Source organism: Batrachochytrium dendrobatidis (genome assembly GCF_000203795.2).
Source record: "Batrachochytrium dendrobatidis JAM81 unplaced genomic scaffold BATDEscaffold_10, whole genome shotgun sequence".
Taxonomy (NCBI): domain Eukaryota; kingdom Fungi; phylum Chytridiomycota; class Chytridiomycetes; order Rhizophydiales; genus Batrachochytrium; species Batrachochytrium dendrobatidis.
Window position 1 is genome coordinate 817,854 of NW_006281108.1, and position 24,353 is coordinate 842,206.

At 38.3% G+C, this 24,353-nt stretch overlaps 10 protein-coding genes across 10 annotated transcripts; 6 read left to right on the forward strand and 4 right to left on the reverse strand.

The window, feature by feature from the left end:
* Positions 1-73: 73 nt before the first annotated feature.
* On the forward strand, positions 74-3,297 carry BATDEDRAFT_90710 (uncharacterized protein; the record flags this gene model as incomplete). Its single annotated transcript, XM_006680826.1, has 10 exons — positions 74-318; positions 441-593; positions 665-1,050; positions 1,132-1,354; positions 1,452-1,675; positions 1,790-1,833; positions 1,906-2,178; positions 2,245-2,326; positions 2,398-2,558; positions 2,647-3,297. The coding sequence occupies 10 exons, from the start codon at positions 74-76 to the stop codon at positions 3,295-3,297; spliced, it is 2,442 nt and encodes an 813-aa protein (XP_006680889.1).
* A 52-nt stretch (positions 3,298-3,349) lies between these two features.
* BATDEDRAFT_37273 (uncharacterized protein) lies at positions 3,350-4,705 on the reverse strand (the record flags this gene model as incomplete). The annotated part of the gene is made up of 6 exons (XM_006680759.1): positions 3,350-3,691; positions 3,762-3,917; positions 3,999-4,053; positions 4,118-4,191; positions 4,268-4,482; positions 4,594-4,705. 6 exons carry the CDS (start codon positions 4,703-4,705, stop codon positions 3,371-3,373), a joined length of 933 nt encoding a protein of 310 aa, XP_006680822.1. The 3' UTR covers positions 3,350-3,370.
* Positions 4,706-4,809: 104 nt separating this feature from the next.
* On the reverse strand, positions 4,810-10,286 carry BATDEDRAFT_35709 (uncharacterized protein). The gene is made up of 8 exons (XM_006680733.1): positions 9,123-10,286; positions 8,776-9,003; positions 8,505-8,696; positions 8,244-8,423; positions 7,943-8,143; positions 7,679-7,851; positions 7,484-7,587; positions 4,810-7,405 (listed from the first exon to the last, which is right to left on the reverse strand). The coding sequence occupies exons 1-8, from the start codon at positions 10,186-10,188 to the stop codon at positions 4,819-4,821; spliced, it is 4,731 nt and encodes a 1,576-aa protein (XP_006680796.1). The 5' UTR covers positions 10,189-10,286; the 3' UTR covers positions 4,810-4,818.
* Positions 10,287-10,719: 433 nt separating this feature from the next.
* Positions 10,720-11,032, forward strand: BATDEDRAFT_90711 (uncharacterized protein; the record flags this gene model as incomplete). The annotated part of the gene is made up of 2 exons (XM_006680827.1): positions 10,720-10,893; positions 10,943-11,032. The coding sequence occupies 2 exons, from the start codon at positions 10,720-10,722 to the stop codon at positions 11,030-11,032; spliced, it is 264 nt and encodes an 87-aa protein (XP_006680890.1).
* A 338-nt stretch (positions 11,033-11,370) lies between these two features.
* BATDEDRAFT_35710 (uncharacterized protein) lies at positions 11,371-15,110 on the forward strand. Its single transcript, XM_006680734.1, has 13 exons — positions 11,371-12,006; positions 12,124-12,234; positions 12,302-12,436; positions 12,548-12,739; positions 12,838-13,197; positions 13,359-13,391; positions 13,636-13,842; positions 13,904-14,004; positions 14,075-14,195; positions 14,300-14,427; positions 14,523-14,610; positions 14,707-14,826; positions 14,903-15,110. The coding sequence occupies exons 1-13, from the start codon at positions 11,464-11,466 to the stop codon at positions 15,083-15,085; spliced, it is 2,322 nt and encodes a 773-aa protein (XP_006680797.1). The 5' UTR covers positions 11,371-11,463; the 3' UTR covers positions 15,086-15,110.
* A 750-nt stretch (positions 15,111-15,860) lies between these two features.
* On the forward strand, positions 15,861-17,138 carry BATDEDRAFT_26693 (uncharacterized protein; the record flags this gene model as incomplete). Its single annotated transcript, XM_006680674.1, has 6 exons — positions 15,861-15,899; positions 16,128-16,341; positions 16,419-16,564; positions 16,646-16,741; positions 16,809-16,955; positions 17,034-17,138. The coding sequence occupies 6 exons, from the start codon at positions 15,861-15,863 to the stop codon at positions 17,136-17,138; spliced, it is 747 nt and encodes a 248-aa protein (XP_006680737.1).
* A 279-nt stretch (positions 17,139-17,417) lies between these two features.
* BATDEDRAFT_26694 (uncharacterized protein) lies at positions 17,418-18,416 on the reverse strand (the record flags this gene model as incomplete). The annotated part of the gene is made up of 1 exon (XM_006680675.1): positions 17,418-18,416. The coding sequence occupies one exon, from the start codon at positions 18,414-18,416 to the stop codon at positions 17,418-17,420; it is 999 nt and encodes a 332-aa protein (XP_006680738.1).
* A 293-nt stretch (positions 18,417-18,709) lies between these two features.
* Positions 18,710-20,411, forward strand: BATDEDRAFT_90498 (uncharacterized protein; the record flags this gene model as incomplete). The annotated part of the gene is made up of 7 exons (XM_006680828.1): positions 18,710-18,878; positions 18,949-19,058; positions 19,164-19,281; positions 19,367-19,492; positions 19,563-19,607; positions 19,695-19,850; positions 19,956-20,411. 7 exons carry the CDS (start codon positions 18,710-18,712, stop codon positions 20,342-20,344), a joined length of 1,113 nt encoding a protein of 370 aa, XP_006680891.1. The 3' UTR covers positions 20,345-20,411.
* Positions 20,412-20,486: 75 nt separating this feature from the next.
* On the reverse strand, positions 20,487-21,685 carry BATDEDRAFT_26696 (uncharacterized protein; the record flags this gene model as incomplete). The annotated part of the gene is made up of 5 exons (XM_006680676.1): positions 20,487-20,564; positions 20,641-20,800; positions 20,891-21,206; positions 21,295-21,402; positions 21,493-21,685. 5 exons carry the CDS (start codon positions 21,683-21,685, stop codon positions 20,487-20,489), a joined length of 855 nt encoding a protein of 284 aa, XP_006680739.1.
* Positions 21,686-22,019: 334 nt separating this feature from the next.
* Positions 22,020-22,591, forward strand: BATDEDRAFT_90713 (uncharacterized protein; the record flags this gene model as incomplete). Its single annotated transcript, XM_006680829.1, has 2 exons — positions 22,020-22,345; positions 22,414-22,591. The coding sequence occupies 2 exons, from the start codon at positions 22,020-22,022 to the stop codon at positions 22,589-22,591; spliced, it is 504 nt and encodes a 167-aa protein (XP_006680892.1).
* Between the last annotated feature and the right edge of the window lie 1,762 nt (positions 22,592-24,353).

Below are 24,353 nucleotides of genomic sequence, written 5' to 3' on the forward strand. Positions count from 1 at the left end.
AAAAACGACCGAGATTGGTCACGTGTTATTACTGTCAGTCGATGCGGCTCGAGTTTGGTCCACTTTAACAGCAATGAAGGATCGAATTGTCGTGACTGCTGTCAAGACATCTGCCAAAACACCTGTCAAGACACCTGCTGAAACATGTTCTGTAAACTCTACTAAAAATATGAACCATTCTTTCGAGGATTTTTCCCGTTCGGTCTGTGATTCTGACAATAAACACAGTCTTTATAATGCAAAGGCACAACCCGCTTTACTAAGACGTCCTTCATTTCAAGATCAATCGAGGCAAGTCTGGTTTGACTATTCAATACGGTGGTTTATGCACTGCTTTAGAAATATAATGCGTATTTTTAGTCTAGTAAACTGGATTGGTTTACTACCGAGTCGGATTTATAGCTCTTATTGATTCAGTTGTTGGCATATTGGTTTATTAGACATGTACAGTCTGACGTTCAACATGAACGTATACTGAATCCTATACAAACTCAAGCACAAACTCTCTATTCCACGATTTGTGATTTTGAAAAACTAGTCAAGAAGCAAATCACTCCTAGCAATTTGAAGAGTAGTCTTGAACTTCGACAGAGGTTAGTCGCCAAACAGTTCTTTGCTCATTGCATTGGTGCATTTTGTATACGTATTATTAATATATGTACAGTATCGCAGTCAATTATCTGTCCCTGATTAAGCTAGACAATCGGCTCAATATAAAGTACGGTCTGGATTCTCGTTTATGGAAAGCCGTCGTGTATCCGACTGTTGACTATCTTCGCAAACAAATATGTGCCGAGTCTGAATTGTCGGAATCAGACTCACAATCTCTGTGGAAATCATGGCTTTTGTCGATTCAAGATATCTATACAGAGTTACTCACAATGTCCCATAACTCTTCATCAATTATCTCTCACAAAATATCAAACTCTTTGGGCGATTTAAAGCGGTATCAGGCTCAAAATTTAACAAACGATCGAGCTGGAAAACGAGATTTGATGAAAGAGGCTAAAAGTTACTATTTGTTTGCATCTCGGGTCGCACCTCAAAACGGTAGTTTCAATTGAAACATGAGTTTTATTTTTCATCAAAATCTGTCTAAATCTGTCTGGTATCGTATCTATATACAATTAGGATTTTATCAGAGCCAAATTGCTGGAGTCACCGTTACCGCTGGCATCCCTCTTGAATCTGTATGCCATTACATTGCTGCTCTTTGTGCTCAAGTTCCTTTTGAGCCAGCCCGGGAAAGTCTTCGAAATGTGTTTTCCATTGTTCAAGACATTCCTTTCAAAGATACTATAAGCTCATTCATCAGCTTGATTGATACTCTTTTTACCAGAATTAGGCACGTCATGTGGAGATTTAGTGCACATATAGCAATCTCATGTAGCCAATAGTGCTTTAGTTGTTTTGTTCAAACCCTATTCAGCTAACTCCTTTTTATTCTTTAGCCTGGAGCTTTACAAGCAAAAATACAGTGAATTCAATGCTTTACTCGCAGATGCAAACTTCAAATTTCGACAAACGTCATCTGCCGAATCTAATGTCAGCAACGAGACCAAAGCATTTGGAGAGCATTTGTATTATATGTGTGTTATCACAATTGGCACGGTTTTAATCATATCCCGTCAGTCTCTTAATCCTCTTCTCATGGATCAGCTTTTGGAAAATTGTTGTATGCTACTTACAGTACTAGTGGATAGTGCTGGGAGCATCCAGCTTACTAAATCATGTTCGAATGACACAGTTGATAGACTATCAATTCTAGAATCGATTCTGTTTTTGTTAGTATCGGATACTGGATGCAAAGTTGCGCGCTTTATAAACTGGAGGGTGAGCATGCTGCAAACTATAGTGATGCATCTATTTAAAGTTTCTGTTTATTGATATGACTTGAACATCTAGACAATCCAAGCTACATTTAAAACCATTCAAGATCAGCTATTGGATTTTATCGAGAATAAGGATGAATCAATGGCGACTTTACAAGATTATAGTATTACAGAAATGGCTCATCAATTCCATGTTCCTCGGGATGACGTTTTGATTACTATGTCCATATTCAAGTGTTCTATTAAGCCGAGTCTTTTTTCAACAGCTGAGATTGATACTGATTCTACTCAGACCCTGAGATTGCACTATACTCGGCTTGATGTGTTATGGAAACATGTGACTCGAGTAAGTTGGCTAGTTTGAAATACGATGCAGATTTGTGTGCTCATTTTATCGAGTTTTATAAATTAGATTCACGAGTCAAGTTTTATGTCTTTGAAGTCTGACTGTGCTACTAAGTACAATGCAAAGAATAGCCATGGCAAAAAACAAGGTATATTATACAAGTTTATATACCATTCAAATTGATTCAAGTTGATTAACCCATTACAATTTACATTAAAGTTTCCAAGCAGATTAAGCAGGATCTTACTCAAAGCGATACTGACAATGCATCTTTTATTTCTCAAGAGCCTGCTCAATTTGTAAAGTCTTTAGACCTTTTTGAATCTCTTGAAAATCTTGCAGACAGTTTTGACGATGACGCTGATATAAAAGCTCTCAAGGTGATGGCTTTAATTAGTTTTGGTTACAATTGAGCATTGCACTGAGCCTATTGCTGATTTGGTGATTTATTTGCGATCCATCATACAGATCACCCGGGATGAGCTTGAGGGCATTGTAGATAGAAAAAACGTCAAGCCTAAAGAAATACAGTATGATACTGATCCTCTTCATACGATTTTGGTTCTTGATACCAATTTATATCTGCACAACTTTGAACAAGTCAAAACAATGATTACATCTCGGAAATGGCATATTTTGATTCCATTAGCAGTTGTGAGCGAACTGGATGGATTGCGATGCGTGGAGAGCGAGATTGGAAAAAATGCAGAACTTGCATTGGATCTACTGACCAGCATTTTTGACACACCAGATAGCTCACTGGTTGATCTTAAAAGAGCGTTTGTGAGGGTTATTACAAGTCGTGGTAAAATGATGCACACACTACGCGTACGCTCAGAAGAATGGCCCAAGTCTTGGACAGCAGATCAGGACAGTAGCAAGAATGAGGGGGGTTTTTCACTACGCAATGCAGATGATCTAATTTTGAATGTGTGTTTGGGTTATGGGACGAATAGCACTCAAAGTTCATTGGCTCCAGATGCCGAATTTTCTTGGTCCACATCAAAAGTCGTTCTTGTTACACACGATATTAACCTACGTCTCAAGGCAAGGGCACTTGGAGTACCCGTCATTGATTCTATTGCAAGTGTCTATAAATCAGCATTATCCAAGTCCTAAGTAGAGTAACATTGGTTTTGATTCAGTCTTTTTCAAGGTATACACTCTGAATGTGTTGACATGGCACAAGAGTTTATTTCTTTGCATATTTGGCAAAAAATCGCTCAATTGCTTCAAAATAACCTTCCTGGATACATGTATCATTGTGACCACCATTTTCAAACTCTTCAAACTCGGTGTTATCCGTACGACTTCCTGCTCGAGTGCGTTCTTGGATCAGTCTAGCGCGTAGTTCAATCATATGTTGTTGTGGAATCAATTCGTCTCGCTTTCCACTTAGAAATAACACAGGAATATCAACAATCTTTCCAATAGCACGCTCAGAGTCCCATATTTGGTGACATAGGAATACAAATGGACGTAAAAGTTTGATGACGTGTGGAATCAATTTTCTCTAAAAACAATAAAAACCAGTTGATGACAGTTAGCAGTTGAACAGCAAATGGTCAAGTGTATAGACTTGCCAAGCTTAAAAAGGTGTTTTCAATAATAAGAGCAGAAATGCGATCCTTATTTTCCGAGACAAGATTGATGGCCACCGCACCGCCAATGCTTTGTCCATATACCAGCACTTTTGTATCCTTGAGTTTGTCATGAGATTTGATGTAATCCAGTGCGGCCTATATGAAATCGTATGCATTGATGAGAACATGATTGCATGCCAATTACGACTGCAACGTGGATAAGCTGTTCTTACAAACCTGTGCGTCTATCTTCATGCCAGTTTCATTCGGAGTGCCTTGGCTATGTCCATATCTAAAAGCGAAGTTGTTTGAGTTAATCACACCTTCAATGTCCCATCTGAATGTCAACCACATACCCTCTGTAAGAAAGCATAAATATATTGCAGTTTAAACGCTCCATGAGTATACGAGCAATAGGCAATCGATGTCCCTGCATGTACGATGATTAAGCAAGTTGATTACAAAAAGATCTGGACAGCAACGAGCAGTAAACGAGCAGTAAATACCATATTTCCAGCATTTGCATGCAAATACAGCAGTGTGTGACTGGGTAATGCATCAGCAGAGATTGAAGAATGGTTTGATGCAGTAGGCTTGATGAGATATCCAGTAATCATCACACCGTCCTTGGTTTTAATGCTTACGCTCTCATAGTTTGACATTTGAAACTCATCAGGACGAGATACATGATCTCTAGAGCCTTGAGGAAACGAAGACGGATCTAAACCAACCAGCAGTTACAAACAAGGTTGACAGTAATAAAGTATCGAGTTTTAGCTCATTTACACATGCAGTTTGGGCAACAGTAGATGATATTGATTTTATAACTTGCAGATGAGTGATGTTTGGTAGAAATAGGCTGCACCAAGCAGTCCAATCGCACTGAATGAAATAGTGTAAACTGCAACTTTAATCAACCAAACTGTATTCGATAAGAGTGTCATGCAGTTTAATGGGTAAAGATTAGATGGATTGCTTTTGCAGTTTTATGTAAAATGATGGATTTCTAGTATGAAATATTGAATGTTCAAGCTTGTCAGATTTGTTTAAATATATTTTATTCAATCATTTGATTGTTCTTGCGAATAATATTCAAAATCTCTTTCCTATCAGACAGCCATGCACTAAATGTGATGGGTCGAGACGCAGGCAAACTGGGCTCATCGTGTTGTGTTATGCTGGTATTCTGCATATCAGACAATGACTGCATTTCAGATTCACTCAAAAGTGTATCTGGAACCCACAGACTCCAAATCTCAATCAGGTAATCCGCAAATACAATCAGGTAAAAGTATCGAATCAAATAATTCCATCCAACTTCTAACAATGTATGGAATTTTCGACTGTCTGGTTCTGCAGCCAGTAGTCGTAGACGATAGTCAAAAATGGCAAGTCGTAAATTCTGCATGTGTTCTGACATGTCAATGGCTTTGTCTGTAAGAAATTTGGCTAGCTTTCCATATTGAAGTACTGCAATGAGCTGCATGACTATTTGGTACTCGCCAGACTTGAACCGTTCATGCAGATCAATTTCAGAGTCATGCATGCGAGTCAAAATGCGACGATCACCATCCATCACTTCATCCTCGGTATCCACTTTATGAAGAAGACGTCCAGAGTTTTCAATCAGACAAGCATTTCCAACAGTCATCTGCATAAGACACGCAGTGACAATCCCTGTTGTAGTTCGTCCACGCCCCATTTGACAATTAAAAATGGCATCGCCATTGACTCCAATGGTCAAAAGTCGCTCCATAAGTTGATCAAATACATCTGGAATAGGTGCTTGTTCATCGGTAATAGGAATTCTCATATAGTCAATACGATACCCCTCTGCCTTGATACGAGCATAAACATCCAATGGCGTTTCAATGTCTTCCTTTGTAACACTTTCCCAGACTGGAACAATCGAAAACTGAGCATTTGGTTCAACCCGCTCTTCATGGAGCAACAACCTCCCATTGTATCGGTGCATGTCACGAAGGATCTCCTCTTTCATCTGAGCTTCCATCAGTTCCACACGCTCACGTGAAATGCCAGTTGCCTCGAGGTTCTTGAGTGGGTTTTGAAAAAGTCGCAAAACATATGGTTTTCCATTGATATATATGACTGGCTCTTCTCTCAAGCTTGTCCAGTAAAGTGTACGATCTCCAGTAGAGTCAGCATGTGTAAATCTTAGTGTACGACGAATACCTTCCTTTGTTGGCATGCCAACGCCGTAGACTGAAGCGGATACGGAAGGAAGATTAACATCAGAGCACAAGGATAGTGCTGACATGGTTTGTTCAAAAGGTTCAGATTCCACAGCAGCACGAACAGATGAAAATGAAATACCACGAAAATTGTGAGCACCTTCAATACGATCGTTGAGGGATAATTTTTGTGCTCCTGGAAACATGTCGTACTTGATGATGGTGCCTTGAGCAAGCACTCCACCATCACGACGGTTTACTACATCAACCACTTCACTAGTAAGTGCAATACCATCTCCTGGTGCAAGTTCTTCAACCGGAGTGAGAGCATCAAGACCACCAGATTCTAATTCTTCACAAATAGTTGCAAATTCGGGATGCTTTTGAAGCCATTCCTGAAATGTCACCAGCATGGACTCAACGCCTGGCTCGTTGTTTTGCAAATAACTTTGAAATAAAATCAACATAAAGTATCGTTTAAGATGCAGAATCGCTCTCGTTAGAACAACAGCCTTTTCGACTTGATCCGTTTCTGATTCGACCGCTTGACGAGATATCTCAATTATCTCTCGAAGATTGACATACTGAGCACAGTTATCAATAGTATCATCAACTATACGTTTGCATTCAACTCCATTACGAATCACACGAAGTAACGAATGAATGGGCCTATAATTGAGTAGAGGCTTGGAAGTGGGCATCCAGGCTTGGGAGACATCCTGACTTGTATCAATCGAATGTTTGAGCCAATGGAATACAAGCGAGGCAATGACAGTGCCTGTAGTAGATCGACCTAATCCAACTTGACAGTTTACAATAATGCAAGATGATGAACCGCTGTATCGACAGAGCAGATGCACAATATGATCAAAATCAGAAGGATCTGGAGGTGATTCAGAAGTAACTGGCACTCTAAAGTACAGTATTTCAGGACTGACTGCAGTGTCTATCGAGCTTACAGAAAACAGCTGAAATGAAGAGGTGTTTGCTTCCATCGAGTCTGAGCTATGACCAAACGACTGGCTCTGTAGGTTGGATGTACAGAATGGCTCATTCAATTCTTTCTCTCGTAGTGTTTTCACCAATTCATGAGGAGTCATGACGCTGGCATGTTTACAGTCCTGCCAAATGGGATTGATGGTTCCGTGAGTCTCTGTGTGCAAAAGGACTCTGCCATTATATCGAATAATTTCCTCCCGCACATCTTCAGACAGCTTCTCTTCAATGATCTCTAATCGCGACCCAGTAATACCAGAGTATGATTTGATGTTACGCAATGTAAGGTATTGATCGCGCAGTACATAAGGGTTTCCATTAATATAAACCAATGGCTCTTCACGTAGGTTAATCCATACAATTCTGTTACAGGACTGACCAAGCGACAAAATGACATTACGCATCCCTTGAATTGTAGGCTGAGCAACAGCATAGATGCGAAACCCAGATATTTTTCTAAAACATCAGATAGTAATTGTACTGTTAGACATGATGCATCAAATGTAAATTTACAACAGTATTTAAACTCCCAACCTAAAGTTTGCTGCGCCTTCAATGGTCGATAAACCTTCTTTTTCTTTGCTCCAAAAATCTTCCTTCAAGATTGTTTGTGGACCCAAAACAATCCCCTTACGAGACTAAGAGTTGATGCAAATAAGTTTAGATATTAGCCATTTCAAACAGCAAAACTTTCCAGTCAGTATCCTATAGATACCAATATCATCTCACCTTGATCACATGTTTGTCAAGCTCTCGTGTAGCAGGCTTTTGATTCGGACCCCATCCAACTAAAGAGGATGTGTTGGACATATCTTCGGAAAAAACACTTAGATCTTCAATCGGACGAAAAAGCGACAGCGATGTCGAATCACGACGTAAATTTTCAATTATATTCCAAATCTCTAGTGCATATCAAGCAGTAATCAATATTGAAAATATTACAAATGTCAGTCATGATGCCTTTTCAAAATTCTTATTCGACTTACAACTCACCTGGACGCGACTTGAGCCATTCATTGAATGATCTTTTGAACCCTTTTGCATACAGTTTATTCACATATGAACAAAACGCAAGCAACAAAAAGTATTGTTCCAGACACCTGAATGCCTTTTGAAGGTAGTTTGTATCCATGGTTGTCGAGTATAGCAGACGGTTAGTTAGAATATCTTCACGAAGATTTGTGAGTACGTCACCTAGTGCGCGAGCAAAATCAAGTAGTGTCAGTATGTTTCTATCTAAAATACCGCCAACTAAATGGCATACAGGAAAAGTAGAACCGAGCAAGCAACCTACATCTATTGATGGCTTGGTCTAGTGCCTTTTTTGCACTGTTTCCATCAGCTAAAACAGCAATCAACTGTTGAATACAGTGAAAGTTTCCAAGAATGGCTTCTTTTAAATCATCAATCAGGGCTCCCTTTGATACAGCCCATTCAATGGTTGACTTGTTTGATATCTTTTGGAAAGCAAGAGCTACACACTATAAATGTAAATAATGCGGCACAAAATAGGTTCCCTTTGAATATCGGTCAAGTATCTCGAAAATCTACGTACTTTGGTCAACAATATATACAAGCCGAAGAATAGCCCGATTGTGAATTTCCATCTTTCTAGCCAGTTGAATTTCCGAATAAGAGCGCGATGTTTCAATTTCTATATCTGTATTTTCCACAAATGGATCCACAGATGTTTCCGTAATGGCTTGACCTCTTCGAAGAAGCATTGCTAGCACCATGGCAAACGTTGCTAGATGTAATGTATCCAGTTATGGCATCACGTTAGTATGTATCCAGAAATCACCCACCAAATAAAATAGCAGACTTACTTCGTCCAACACCCATGCCGCAATTAAAAACAAGGTTTTCATTGATATGTGTATTACGGATCACGCGTACATATTCGTCAATGTATCGATCGTCTGGAGCTTGTTCAGGACTGACAGGAATCCGAATATAACTCACTCTGTAGTCGTCTTTAACAAGGTCTTCAAACACTTCACGTGGGGTTTGAAGAGATTCTACCGCCATCCATGAAGGAAACACTTGACCGCCAGCTATATGATGAGTTGAGCAGTATATTGATGTGAGTTGGTGAAACCAGTAATACTGCAGAACTTGGCATTTCAAGTTTTTTGGTTAAATGATAGTTTAAATGAAAATGTAGTATACATACACGACTCTTCGTGTACCAAAACAAGCCCATGCCAGCGCAATTCTTCTCGTAGAATGTCTTCCTTGAGACGGGCTTCGACTTGTTCCAGACGGGATGAATTGATTCCATGATACGTCTTGATGTTTTGTGTTGGCTTTCCAGCATCCCTAATCACAAAAGGTTTTCTGTTGAGGTAGATTAAAGGTTCTTCACGAGTAGAGATCCAAGTTGTAAACTGAGAGGTAGATCCAACAGGATGACATCCAAGTAGTGTTAGTACAGTGGTAATTCCAGGAACTGTTGGTTGAGCAACTCCAAAAACATTCATGTCTGCCATTCGGAAATTAGGCGCACCTTGTAAATGAAAGTCGAGATGCGAGTGGAGGCCAGTTTCGAAATGATCCGACTTTAAAATGATTTGCCGTCCAAGAACCGATCCGGATCTAGTCTTGACAACATTCTGTACAGACATGAGTAGCTCTTTGGGAGATTTAAATTGAGAGGGTTTTCCGCCCATGATTCTGCGACGACCGCTATGAAGACTAGGATTGCAGATATACGCAGATCCGTGTGCAGACAAAAGCGATCCATGAATTCCAAGATCCGGAGTTCCTGAAATTGACCCGTGATTAGAGAATAAGCCAGTGGCAGTATCCAAGCCATGCTCATATACCAAACCTGAGGAAGTTGAGGCTCTCTTGTCGAATGTATCGCACCCTTGCTCACAACTAGAAGCAAGACTTGAATCACAATCATTGTTTGTTTTGGATGAAAAAGGAACGTCCAAAGACGCCGAAGAAGATGCTTGCGGAGAGAACCCAGCAGACGTAGACGAGAAACGCTCTTCCATCATACCAGTCAATGGCTTGACTGTAGATGAACACAGGTTGATGGAACCAGCGTCAATTGAAGATTCAGCTGAACCAGAGTCTATTGACGTACTTTTAGATGTAGAATGTTTCTGGGATCTTCTAAATAAAGCAGCTTGCATTAAACTATCATGAGATGATTGAGCTGATGTCTTGGGTTTCAATCCATGTCCTGAACCCCTATCCAGTAGGTTAAATCGTTTCTTTTCCTCTGACATGCTAAGCTGTTATAAGAATGCCTTGAATATCGAATGGTTACAAATTCAAAGATCCAAAGTGTCAATCGAATTCAGTCCAGTTTATCTGTAGTTTATACAGTATTAATTCTCTTGACTGAGTTGATAAATGTCTGCCTTTTCAATTTTGTTACAAATCAACCCAAAAATGGGTCGACTCAAATTCTACCAGAAAATCCATAAACAGTCAGATTCAATTGTATGAAACCACTTGCATTGCTCTTTGTTTTGGAATATGTTAAACCTTTGCAGTACTTTTATACTAGAAACTGACTTGAATTGACATTCTCCAAACACGCTCATTATAATAATACAGACTGTCTTGAAATAAATTATTGTACGATTGTTTTGATATGTACTGACACATTGATTGATTATACAACAATGAGCAGACTAAAACATTAATGAGTTTGACAATATTCAGAAAATTAGAGAAAATTATAATTTATAAAACAGTCATTTTTGGAGTCTTCTATTTTGCGTGAACACAGCTGTAAACTACATTACTTTGTCATGGTCGACGCATCTAAAATCTGCAGTGGTCCAAAGTCTGAGCTCAAGTGGTGCTTAAAAGAAGTGGGATTTTTAGGCAGATTGATGGGTAATTGTGAAGTGCTAAAGAAGCAGTATGAAGCATGCATGGATGATGAGGCAAGTGATTACTTGTTGCTATCTGACCGACTTGCAGTATGTATTGACTAACCCTGACATGTACTCTACATATGATCCACTCTAGTTTTTGATTAAACGCAAGGAAAACCATAGATTGGCAAGGCAAAGCACTAAGAAATGGATGGATGGAAACAAAGAGTTGGGTCTTGAATAGACTCATATGACCGTCTTACAATAAATCCAATGACAGAGATGCTTATTCTGGTGCTGCATTCATACAACAGCTTCAAAACATCCAACTTGTCACTATCAACAAGAATATTACTGATACCTAACAACAGCAAGCATATTTGTCGAGTTACTAATACGACCCATTTCAGTATTTCACAATCTGAATAAAATGTAACCAACTGATTTGAATAAAAACTTGTATGAGTTTTGATAAGAAATCTTGACGATTCACAACAAATACCAAGATTGACTCAGTGCGTTGCTGGACTAAAACGAGATTTAAAATATTAAAAAAACGATTCTTTTAATTCTGGAATTGCAAGCCAAACGATAATCGCTTTAAAGTCTTGAATGTCGTGTTTCGTTTTACGTGAACACGATTGAATAAAAAGTGACTTAGATAACAGGTGTTGAATGAACACGACAGTGAATATGCAGGATGTTAATCAAGTGGAATGGTATCATCTGGATCTGGATGATAATTCAAACCTGCTCATGTCACAGAATGAATACGACAGGTTTCGGTTGGAATTACTTCAGGAAGACTCGGATGCTCAATATACTGACACTGAGGATGAATTCGTCCGATATCCAAGCTACGCTGCAACTCCTATTCATACTGTTGTTTCAGCTCCACCCACTAGTCCATTCACTCATTCCACTACTACAGCTTCTATTGCTTCAACTAGCTCTGTTATCACTACTATCAATCCTACTTTCAATACTATTAGCAACACTGCAATAGATTCAAATCCATCAACTTTTATACAACCTAAACTATCCACTCCTCGGCTTAACACTGATGGCCATGTCAAGGTTTTACTTCCTAGTCCAACTATTCACTCCACTTCTTCAAAAGAAAGTCTTCATTTGGAAACTGACGATGTCATGCTTAGAGATACAATGGATGACGACAATTTAGAACACTATTCAATGGGACTCAAACTTCGTGAAAAGGTAGTTTTGCTTCATTGATGTCACCATCAAGAATCTATCTTGTATGCATTTACTGTCAAATTCAATCTAGAAATAGGTCCAATTTTTATCATCTTACTCGCTCTCTTGTGTATTTAGCTTATTGATGATCTTAAAAAGGAGAATTTCGGATTGAAGATGCGATGCTACTTTCTCACTGAAAACCTCGAAAAACTCTCGCCTGAAGGACTAAAAGAAATCATCAACGAGGTAATTACATCTATATCTAATGATAATCTGTGATTTAATACTTATAATTGCATCTAATGATGTCTAGCATGCTGAACTCAAAGCAATCATGGAAGATATGCGCTTAGAAGAACGGATTCTTGGCCAACAAAAAACTCATTTACACAAGTCTGTGCCAACTGCAATCACTTGTGACGCTGCTTGTGATCCTATCGCTGAAATTGTGTGTGCAAGTCATCCATCAAACTAGATCCTTGGTTTACTTTATGTATACATGTTTTGAGTATGCTATACAATACTCATGGTGCATTTACTGGTTGGATTAATACAATAGATTGAACTACACACCCAAAAAGAAATCAAAGATACGGTTGAACAACTCGAGTCTATGTTAACAGCAAAGACTGAAGAAACTGATATTGCAGTTTCTAAATTAAATCAACTCACCCAAGAAATATCTATAATCGAGACTAAACACGCCAAAGATCGTCTACAATGGGAAGCTAAAACAGAAAAACTAAATCAGGTATCATTCCAGAGTACAATAGTATTGACTACAGACTTGGAAATCTGGCATACTCGCTCAATCTACAATCGTAATGACTAATATAAACGAGTGTTTAGAAACTTACTTTAGTGCGTGCTAAAATCAACCAAGAGCGTGAGACTCACATTCAAACCGTCAAACAGCTTGAATCTATTCAGCAACATTCCTCTCTTCAACAACCCACACCTACTTCAACATCTGATGAATCCAAACGCGAAGCTCGGTATGTCACTGAAAACGAAGAGTTGAAATCTCAAGTGATTCTTTACAAGCAAAAGGTGGACGAGTACCAAGCCATTTCTGCTTGCAATGCGGATGACATGGTGTTTCTTCAAAATGAACTGGAAAGACAAACTGCAAAAGTGCGTGAATTGGAGGAAAAGTTTCATATGGAGGCGGAACAAGCAAAAAACAAGAAACGAGCTCCTGAATTATCTGTATGTATTTATTTTGTATTTTGCTAAAATGTTTGAATTTTAATATAACCATTTTGTCTGTCTACTATCAACAGAAACATCGATTGCAGGTATCAATATTTTGATGCCATATTTGTGTTTTGGCATTTTCAATTTATTTAATCTAATTGTTTCAACTGCAGCTTCAAGAACTATCTAATGAAACACTTCGTCTAGTAAGCTGAATTTACACTTTTAAATTGTAAAGCATACAAGTGAATTACTTGCTAACTGGAATGCCATCATTGCTGAATATAGCTACCCCAATCAACAAGCGAACTTTCCGAAGCCAATATACGCAATCTCTTATTACAGCTATATGCAGTTGAGCTACCTTTACTCTTGACAAGATATCTATATAATTGTACATTTGTGTGATTTAAAACCTAACCCTTTAGTACTTTGTTGCTTGCATTTAAGCGGATTCAAACATTGGTTGCAACAAAACAAGATACAACAAAAATCACTCAAACCGTAGATAAACTTGTACGGGCTTTGCCATTGAACGACTCACAGGATGCGAACCGATTACGGTATATCACTGAATTGAAGCAACGAAATCTTTTGCTAGTTCAGGTCAATCAGCGATTTGATTCTATTTTGGCAGATAGTCATTTGAGTCCACAGGTAATGTATTTTTGGAGTTGAATATGAGTAGGATTTGAATTTAACTCTGTTTTGATGATAGGCTATCAAGAGTTTTTCGGATCTTAAAGTAGCCATTCACGAAAAACTTGAACTTTTGAAAACGCATTATGAATCACTACAACAACTCAATATTGAAAAACGGTATGTTGTAATGTCTGTCTTTAATCTTTGAATCTTTTAATGACTCTTTCATGTCTCAATTTCGAACAAGGTTGTGGAAAACAAAAATGTCTGCTATGGAGGTCAAGTTGGCTCGTGCCAACCATGGCGAAAATCATAATGAGCCTGATGTTCAAGATAACCAATCGAACAATGGTCAAGTCTATACTACAGTAAGTGTAGAATCAAGTTAACTGTTGTTTGGAATGCAGTGTTATTGTAACGATCATTTGGCAAGTCGACTGAAACGGGTGGCATACATTGCATTTTGATTTAGTCTGAAAATGAAGTTTTAAAGAAGCAGATTAAAGAATTGCAGGCAAAGCTTGAACGTGCTAGACAAAATGTTCGTACTGAGCGACAAAGTGCACAACGTCGCGTGGAAGAGTTCACAGCTACAAATCGGTATTGTTATATTTTGTCGCGAATATAACCCAGTATAGCAACTGTTGAATTATGGCTTATTTCAAAATATCTAACTGTGTCTATTTACCTTGAAGCCAACTTGAAAATGAGTTGCTGCAGTGTTCAAAAACAATTGTAGCTTTAAAGGGTGGCCATAATTTGGGAGAGGCCAATCCTACATTTGTAAGTTTTTTGCTTAATGTTTTAAAATCAAATACGCTGATGTGATATAGCGATTCAAGTGGTATATGAATGGGGTTACTGACTGGGGTTTGATAGATGAATAGTCCAACCAAAGCAAAGCTCGCACGGCTTAACGATCAACTCAGAACTGATTTGGGTGATCAGATTGCAGATGGAAGCGCCATGCGAGAACAACTTCGTAGAGCCAAAGTGCAGGTAAATTATAATTGTATATATGATATAGCATTCTATTTTGAACTCACACTAATCCACATTGTGTCGATCTACACAGTATGCACGGACTGTAGCTGACCATGAATCGCTAAAAAGCATTTTACTACAAAACGAAATATCTGTAGTCAATGCATTGTCAAAACTTGCATCTGTTCAAGATAGACACATGTCTGACCCGGTTGTGATCAAACAGGTGGCAGATCAAGTTCGTCATATTTTAAAGTCGTTGCGTTTTAAATGAACATATCAAGTTGCTTTCAATCCCGACTTTAATTGTTGTCAATGCATACTGATCAATATTCATGTTACATGTATATCCAAACAAGTAGTCTACACATTATACTGCTATGCGACTGCATTCATTCTTGTCAATGTATGATTCAACTCGATGTGAATGTCGCGTCCAATCCAACAAGTCTATACAGTCAAGTGGGTTGCAATGCTGCATGTATGCATTAGATGTTGTGACGATCACGACATGCAATATATGTCCGATTGGATGATCCATGTTATGACATGTTATGTCATGTTATGACATGTTTAAAGTGTATTGATCAAACTGTGATCAACGCCTTATGTTATTTGACAAGTGTATAATCAAACGAGTCTTGATGTTTTACGATCCAAGTAGTCAAATTACCATGTTGCACATACAAGTGATTGAATCGAGTCATGCGCAGATTCGATCATGAACACGCAGATTCAATCCATTTCTAGTGACACCTTGATATAGTTTGGTATATATGACTACATTGCATTAGTCGACACATCAGTTGATGCAATTACAACGCCAGATACAGTCAAACATCACTCAGTTGCATGATATATACACTATTCAACTACACACAAAACACCATCACTGAACAGCATTGGTGCTAGAATACATCCAAAACCATTACAAAGGGTTGATGGTTGTGTAAAACTACAATCATTGTTTGGAAAAAGTCGATTGATTTATACACGTTTGCATGCATGGTTTGAATACAAATAAATGGGTGTATAGATTGACAGCAATCATGGATGGTTTTATATTGCAGTATATAGTGTCAGGACTTGTAAGTTTTTGTTGATCAAGAAATGGAATACAAGGGTTGGTTGTATGGTGCTAATATTAACATTTGAGTTTAGTCGTGCTTGCAGCCTTATATATTGCTGATTCTCGATAAATTTTTGTTCAAGTTGCTTTCAGTAAGGTTTTTTGATTGCAACTTGGTTTTTGCAAATCTATTTGATTCTCAGTGGTTTAATTAGGTTTTTGTACATGTTGTTTACATATACAATAGCGATCTGCAATGTCAAATAAATCTCTTCCTGGATACAGATACGCGGCAATTGACTTTGATACTGATTTTGAAATTGATCATGCAAGTATGGGATCGACACAGAGAATGACTGATGCAATAAGGCTTATTCCACCCATCCTTCCCGACAAAGTATTTGAGTGGCTTCGAGCCAAATGCACATCGATGCTGAACAGTCCAACTATTTCTTCATCAGGTGTGTATTTTATCAAATGCATTTGACTAGTATGTAGAGTAGTATATTTATTTTACTTTTAACGGACTGTACTATAGAGTGTCAAGCCATTTCTACCATGACAGATTGTATCATGAGTGCAATTCCTTCTGAATCGGTACGAGGATCAGACATCAATCAGATTGAGTTGGCTAAAAGTATAATGCTGCTTTTGGTGCAATTGATCGATTATAACGGAAACCAGGTGATTTTAAGATTTGAATTGTTTTGAATTAGAACAATGCAATATGCTAGTATTTATAAACAAGTATGATATTGGTGATAGAATATGGCAATCGTGATATATCAGCTTCAAATGATTGTTGCATTTTCCGAATACATGGATTTGTATCCTGAAATTTTACTCAAATGTCTTGAAAAGGTGAGTTTCATTAGATTGATATGCTTGGATTTATGATGTTAACATGCATGCAATTAAATGAATCTAGTTTTTTGGGTTTGTGGTATATACTCAGCCTAATGAAAAGGACTTTATACAACAACAAAAAATTCTGAGTGAGAGTACACGTAACTTGCGTCGTAAAGCAGCTGCATCACTTGTGCGAATTGGATCAACTATGCCCAATCTTCTTCAAGTAAGTTTTTATTATTTCAGAATCACGACTTTGGGTATGATCAACTGTAATAATGTATTGTGTATATCAATACTTTAGCCACTTTTACCACAAATTATGCCACTAGTATCCAACTATATTCAATCAAGCCAGCTTATGCGGATTGAGCAGACTCTTATGATTGAGTTTCTTGTGCTTTTTTAATAGCCTTGACGAAAGAATTGATGGAATTGCCGTGAATTCGATGTAATTCTCTCTCAATGTCTGAGTTTGGTTGTGCGAAATGTCTTATCCATTGAATAAGAAAGTTTTTACTATCCATTTCTTTCGAATTGTGCTAGTTTCTAGAAACCAATTACGACTCACATTGAGCAGCCCGACTCATTTTGAGTACTCAATTTGAGTCAACTCAACAACATTGATTAAGGAGATTTAAACAAATCAGAATGTAATTTATTCAAGCAATTTATTTTCAACTATATTTCATTCATCTGAAAGCAAAGCATAAATCTTTCCAGCGATTCTTTTCAATGATTCAAGAGTGGCAACTTCTAATTCGAATGTCAACGTATCCATATTCTTTTCGATTTTATCGTTCTGGCTTTTCAAGAAAATCCATTCAACATAATTTGTGACTATCCCATAGACAGTATCCAACCCATCCAAATCAGACGCAACTTCCATTCCAACTAAATCCTGAACCATTCCCTGCTCCATATCATCCTTCTTCGCTTCAACGATACATACTCTTTTGTTGTTGCGTTTGAGCATGAATTCGAAATGTCCATTGGCTTTGACATTCACACCATTCAAATCTTCTTCGACAACAATCTGAATTGAGTCTTCTGGTCCAAATAGGTCAGAAACATAGACGAGAATGGGAGCAATAAAGTGCAGGCGTTGTGATTCTTTACCAGTAGTGACCGAACTCAAACGTCTTGTGAGAGTAACGAGATAATTGTGCAGCAGTTCCATGGTCTCTTGAGGAACTTCTTTGACAGTTTGAGTATACTGATGCATAATGTGTTCATATATGGGAGAAATGAGACTCCAATTCAAAGATGAATACGCAGAACTTTCTTTGAGATTCTTCTTTCCACTCTTCGCCGCTGCATCGATTTCAGCCTGAATAAGAATGGGATTAAGTTCTTCCCATCTTTTCTTTCTTTCTTCAGAATGATGAGAAGTCTTTGGCTTCTTGATGACTGGAAGGAGAGCATCAGCGTATCTGATGAGAAGTGGATTGTCGTAGTTGTTAAAAAATTCACTCGCCTTGATGAGAGCATTGATTTTCATGTCGCCTTTGAGTTTGGTGCCAGTGTAGCGATGGAGCGTCAACTTGGCGAGTGAAAAAGTGTCGAGTTGAGGTGAGAACTCCTTCTTGGCTTTCTTAATCAACGCAGCGACTGTTTTGCATCCAGTTGGGTCGACTTCAAGTGGTTCCGCATCATACTGAATGTACAAAGGTTCAGGTTCGTTCATTTTCAAAGTGTTACGTAGTGTGATACAAACTAGGAAAAAAATATGAAAACTGAAAATCAAAAAACCACAATGCTAGACCTCTAATCTGTTTATGATGATAATTCATTAGGGTAATAATGCACTGGGTAAAATAACAGATAAATAAATTCTTATTTTCCAAGTATAATTCACATGAAATTTACAAAGAAATTTAGCTGGTATTCTCATTCAAGTAAACGGTATTATCCGGTACTCTGTATATACTACTCGTATCAGACAAGAAAATTGGTGTCGTTGGTCTTGTTCTTTATGATATGCGTCGTAAAGGCAAAGTCGATTGGTTGGGCATGGTTGGCACCACTGGAAGAAAGAATGCCGGATTAAAGTCCCATTTACAACAGCAAATTGCTCATGTATACAAAGATATGGATGTCACTACCGAATTCTTCCCGTCCGACTCTGTCGAGTATTCACCGACTGAATGTATGTGGGTTGAATGCATTCAAGCTTATACATCACTGTTGGCATAATTGACGTTTGTAATCCTTTATAGACAAGACTGCAATGGATCGTATGCAGCCTGGTGATGCGGTAACCATCTTTACTCCTGATGACACTCATTTTGATATTGCTTTGTATGCGATTCGTCGTAAACTGCATGTTGTAAGTGGTTCCATTCAAATGCGGGTAGATCTGTGCACATGTGTCGATTGCTTAATATTATTGCATTTTATAAATCTCATGAACCGATCGTGTTTGACAATCTAGCTCATTGCTAAACCTGCTGTCAAAACAGTCGAGCATCACAAAATTCTTATTAGCGAAGCCCAAAAATACAATGTTTTGGTTGTCGTTGAATTTCACAAGCGGTTCGATCCTATATATTGTAAGCAGTTTGCGTATCTATATGTTGTCCAACTTTATATTAGTATAGCCAGCAATGGCCTCTAACTTGATTTATATTTTTCAAGCTGATGCTCGTGAGCGTATCCGTGGTCTTGGAGATTTTGGCTTCTTCTCATCTTATATGAGCCAGCCAAAGTTCCAGTTGCATACATTTAAAAGCTGGGCCGGAAAATCATCTGATATCAGCTACTGTTGAGTAACTACTGTAGCAGTACTGTATAGTTTACATGATCGAGTGATTGACATATTTTTATACTGTAGATCTCAATGCACATCATATCGATATGCATGTTTGGAGTCTTCAAGGCAAGTTCACGCTTAAATTCGTTACTCTATATGTTTATTTTTGGCTAGCTCAAGACTTTAATTGTACAATATTGTTGATCGATATAGGTCGTGCTCGACCCATCAGTGTTACAGCCAGTGCTGCTGGTGGTGTTGCTGTTGATACTCCATACAACTGTGCTCCAGGAACCATGGATACCATTACATTGATGGTAAAATGGGAGAATCTTGAAAGCGGCAATCCTGGAACTGCTGTATACACATGTATGATTTTGCAAACCTTTTTACAACCCAAAATATTGACGAATAGATATCCAGCATTTCCATAAATCTTACACCAAGTTTAATGTTTCCAAAATGATGTCATAGCATCGTGGTCTGCACCCAAAGCAGAAGTGCACTCTCAACAGCGCTTCTTTTATATGGGACACAAGGGCGAGATAAGAATTGACCAGGCCCACAGGGGATACGAAGTTGCTACCGATGCGACTGGTTATGCTTCTGTCAATCCACTTTTCATGCGATATACGCCAGACGCTCGTGGATACTACGGTGGGCAGCAAGGATACGGCCACCAATCTATTGAAGCATGGGCGGATGCTTGTCTAAAAATCAAAAATGGAGATGCTTCTCCTCAAGATTATACCGGCGTGTTGCCAACCATAGGAGACACGGTCATGGTGACTGCAGTACTCGAGGCTGGATTTAAAAGTTTGCAAAATAACGGCATGACTGTGATGATTGATCTTGAAAGCTAAAACGATTTTGAGGGTTTGCAATAAATGAAGCCCATGAGGCAAGTCAGAATTGCTCCGGCACTCGACTATTGCTGTGATACGGCTTTTTTAATTGATTGATTTGAATTATGAGGAATGATGTTGCTTTCACTAAACAAGCAGATTATGTGGTCTCGCTCATCTCGGAATGCATCTCATCAAAAGCCTTGGACGAAAAGGCACCATCTATTGCCTCTGCAGCCTAAATACATTAATGAAGATTCAAAAGTAAGAAATCATGCATAGTTGGACTAAAATCACAACAGGAAAAACGTTACACTATTTGATGTGAGCAGTATATGCAGCACTCGATTATGGACATCTATATCCCAAGGAGAAAATTTGATTTCCGAGTCGGGATCCTCATAGATATACTTTTTGGATGCATCGACTGATCGTTTCGCCTTGTCCATGAATGCATTACGGTCATTCAGAATTCTAAAATCAATGGTGCAGAAAGATTGGATAAGAACTGGTAAGCATGCACGCCCATTCAAACAAGTCACGAAACCTATTTTAGAGTCTTACAATTTGCAAGCGTCCATATTGCACGGAGCTGCTTGTTTAAGGTTTGAAACGCTGTTTTGTAGTTTTTTCAACGACCACAACACCATATCATCAACATCGACTTTGAGAATCCGTTTCATGTACTGAATTAAAACAACAACGCCCATAGGTATCGAATTACCAGAAGGAAATACTTCTGTGGAATCTAGCACACCCGTTAGTGGATCAACGAGTGGATGAAAGAGTAGCGACGTAAATCGCATCACTGGGATAGTGTCGGGATAAGTATCCCCAGCCTCGATAACAAATCGAAAAATCCCACCATTAAATAATCCCTCTAAAAATAAGCGTAGTGTACTATATAGATTAGTCTACTGACACCAAACCTTGTGAAATGAGCAGATCTGGTGACAACCCACTCTTACCATTCATAAAAACAACTCCTTGCCAAAGTGTTGGAGCTTCAGGAACTGGCAGTATATACACACCACTTGGTGCCAATACTCTTAATGTCGTGTATTCTAGCTGCAAACCTATTGTGATGTGTCAATGGGTTAGATTTACACTGTATAACACAGTACGAATGGTCTAGAGGAACACTCCATTATTGAAACGAGTTTTACATTTTTCAGCAAACTGACGTGTATGAGTGGAGTGGATACGACTAGTAGGATGATGACGAGATGACACAACACCCAAATCGGTAAATGACCGAGTAGGCTTTATTGAGAACGACAGTCGTTTAATGGATGGCCAAATGGCTGAAGTAGCGGACCTTAATTGACGGTCGTGAGAAGGTCTACGAATAGAATTCATTGGAAGTCGTGGTTCTGAAGGAATCAACGACTGCTCTAACAAAGATGAATGAAGTAATACTGAAGCAGAAGATGAATGAAGCGATACTGAAGCAGAAGCTTCGTCTGACAAGTGGCGTTGGGAATCATGGCTCCGACCATTGAATTGCGAGATGGACGACAGAAATGAGCTCCAATCTTGGCCAGATGAAATGCCCATCCAATCGCTCTTATCAACCCCAAAACCTAAAGCGTACAACTATCAGGTTTGGCGATCCTTCAAGAAATCTTGATTTTTAGAGCACAAACCCTCAACCTGAAAATAGGAAAGACTTGCCCTTAAATACTATTTGGTCATGGCAATGCTGACAACTGTCGTCCAGCGACTGGCTGCTCCTGCTACTGGCTTGCATCTGACACAGATCTCTACTAAAAGAATACTTCATTCTAGATTGTTTACTACTGCGAAATCCTCTTTGTCGCTCTCCTTTGCAGCACCTACATCCATTCGATATACACCTCCTCATGCATCGACTTTAGCAGTTTGCCATTCTCTACCATACCGATTTGTCGACAGAAAAAGTGTTCATACTTATATTTGGAAGCAAATTAAAAATAAAGTTGCCTCTAAACGCAAAGGAAAACACTACAAACTCAAGAACCATACTGGTGCCGTTGCAAGGTACTTTTATTCATACCAATACTCGAATCCTTGTGTAAACCCTATCATTAATTGAAATGTATAAATAGATGGCTTATTGCTGGGAATAATCAGTTTAAACGAGCAACGGCAATCCGGATTCGCATGAATAGATCTCGTCGCCAATGCAAGCGAATCAAGTCAAGAAGACGAGTTTTGGCAAATGCAACTCATCGCAACCTTTTGAAAAAACTCATTCCTTATTACCGCAAAAAGTATATGAAATGATCTGTTCAAGTTAATTTTTGTATTATTTAAAAATGATGGGTGCTTGGATTGATATGAATATGCTGGCTTGGAGGAATACTAGTATGCAAACAAAATATTGATAAAAAGTCACATTCAGTAACACTGGTGCTCATATGTGTAGATAGAGTCAAATTACTGCATTGAATTTGATAATGTAAAAATCAGATCAATCGATCTTATTGAATGGTTTGAACCAGTTCCCATTCACTCATCAAAAGTGTGTTACAAAACGAAATATCTGTAGTCAATGCATTGTCAAAACTTGCATCTGTTCAAGATAGACACATGTCTGACCCGGTTGTGATCAAACAGGTGGCAGATCAAGTTCGTCATATTTTAAAGTCGTTGCGTTTTAAATGAACATATCAAGTTGCTTTCAATCCCGACTTTAATTGTTGTCAATGCATACTGATCAATATTCATGTTACATGTATATCCAAACAAGTAGTCTACACATTATACTGCTATGCGACTGCATTCATTCTTGTCAATGTATGATTCAACTCGATGTGAATGTCGCGTCCAATCCAACAAGTCTATACAGTCAAGTGGGTTGCAATGCTGCATGTATGCATTAGATGTTGTGACGATCACGACATGCAATATATGTCCGATTGGATGATCCATGTTATGACATGTTATGTCATGTTATGTCATGTTTAAAGTGTATTGATCAAACTGTGATCAACGCCTTATGTTATTTGACAAGTGTATAATCAAACGAGTCTTGATGTTTTACGATCCAAGTAGTCAAATTACCATGTTGCACATACAAGTGATTGAATCGAGTCATGCGCAGATTCGATCATGAACACGCAGATTCAATCCATTTCTAGTGACACCTTGATATAGTTTGGTATATATGACTACATTGCATTAGTCGACACATCACAGTTGATGCAATTACAACGCCAGATACAGTCAAACATCACTCAGTTGCATGATATATACACTATTCAACTACACACAAAACACCATCACTGAACAGCATTGGTGCTAGAATACATCCAAAACCATTACAAAGGGTTGATGGTTGTGTAAAACTACAATCATTGTTTGGAAAAAGTCGATTGATTTATACACGTTTGCATGCATGGTTTGAATACAAATAAATGGGTGTATAGATTGACGGTAATCATGGATGGTTTCATATTGCAGTATATAGTGTCAGGACTTGTATGAATTGAGTTACGCATGGTTGTACTATGGTAAAATGAAACTGCTGTTGATTTGTGGTGTACTTGATCGAGACGCGATGTGATGGAGTGAATGCAATCGTGTTCATTAGCTCATGTCGACACTGTCAAGTAATCATATGGTTTACGCCAATATTCAAAGTGGTTGATACGAGATAGTGATGAAGCTGATATCATTTGTATTTTAGTGCTATTACTAATTGAATTTACTTTTAGATACTAGAGACAAAATGGAAATCATTACATCGCTTTGCTACCACCACATTCGTATAAAATGAAACACTAGACAGAGTGCCAAAAACCAAGAAAAAGCATATTTAAAACTATAGTTTGATTGTGCACATCATATGGTGGATATTGTGTTTGGAACAAAAATTGAAAATGTTTATTGAAAAGGCAGTCAATTTTTAGTAGGAAAGCATAACAAATGTTTAAGCATTGTATACTCCAAAACAAAAAGGCAGCCACTCCAAGATGCAAAGGTGTTCCATTTGACGTGAATACGGCTGTGAATGAAAAGTAATCAGAATATTGTTAGTAACCAT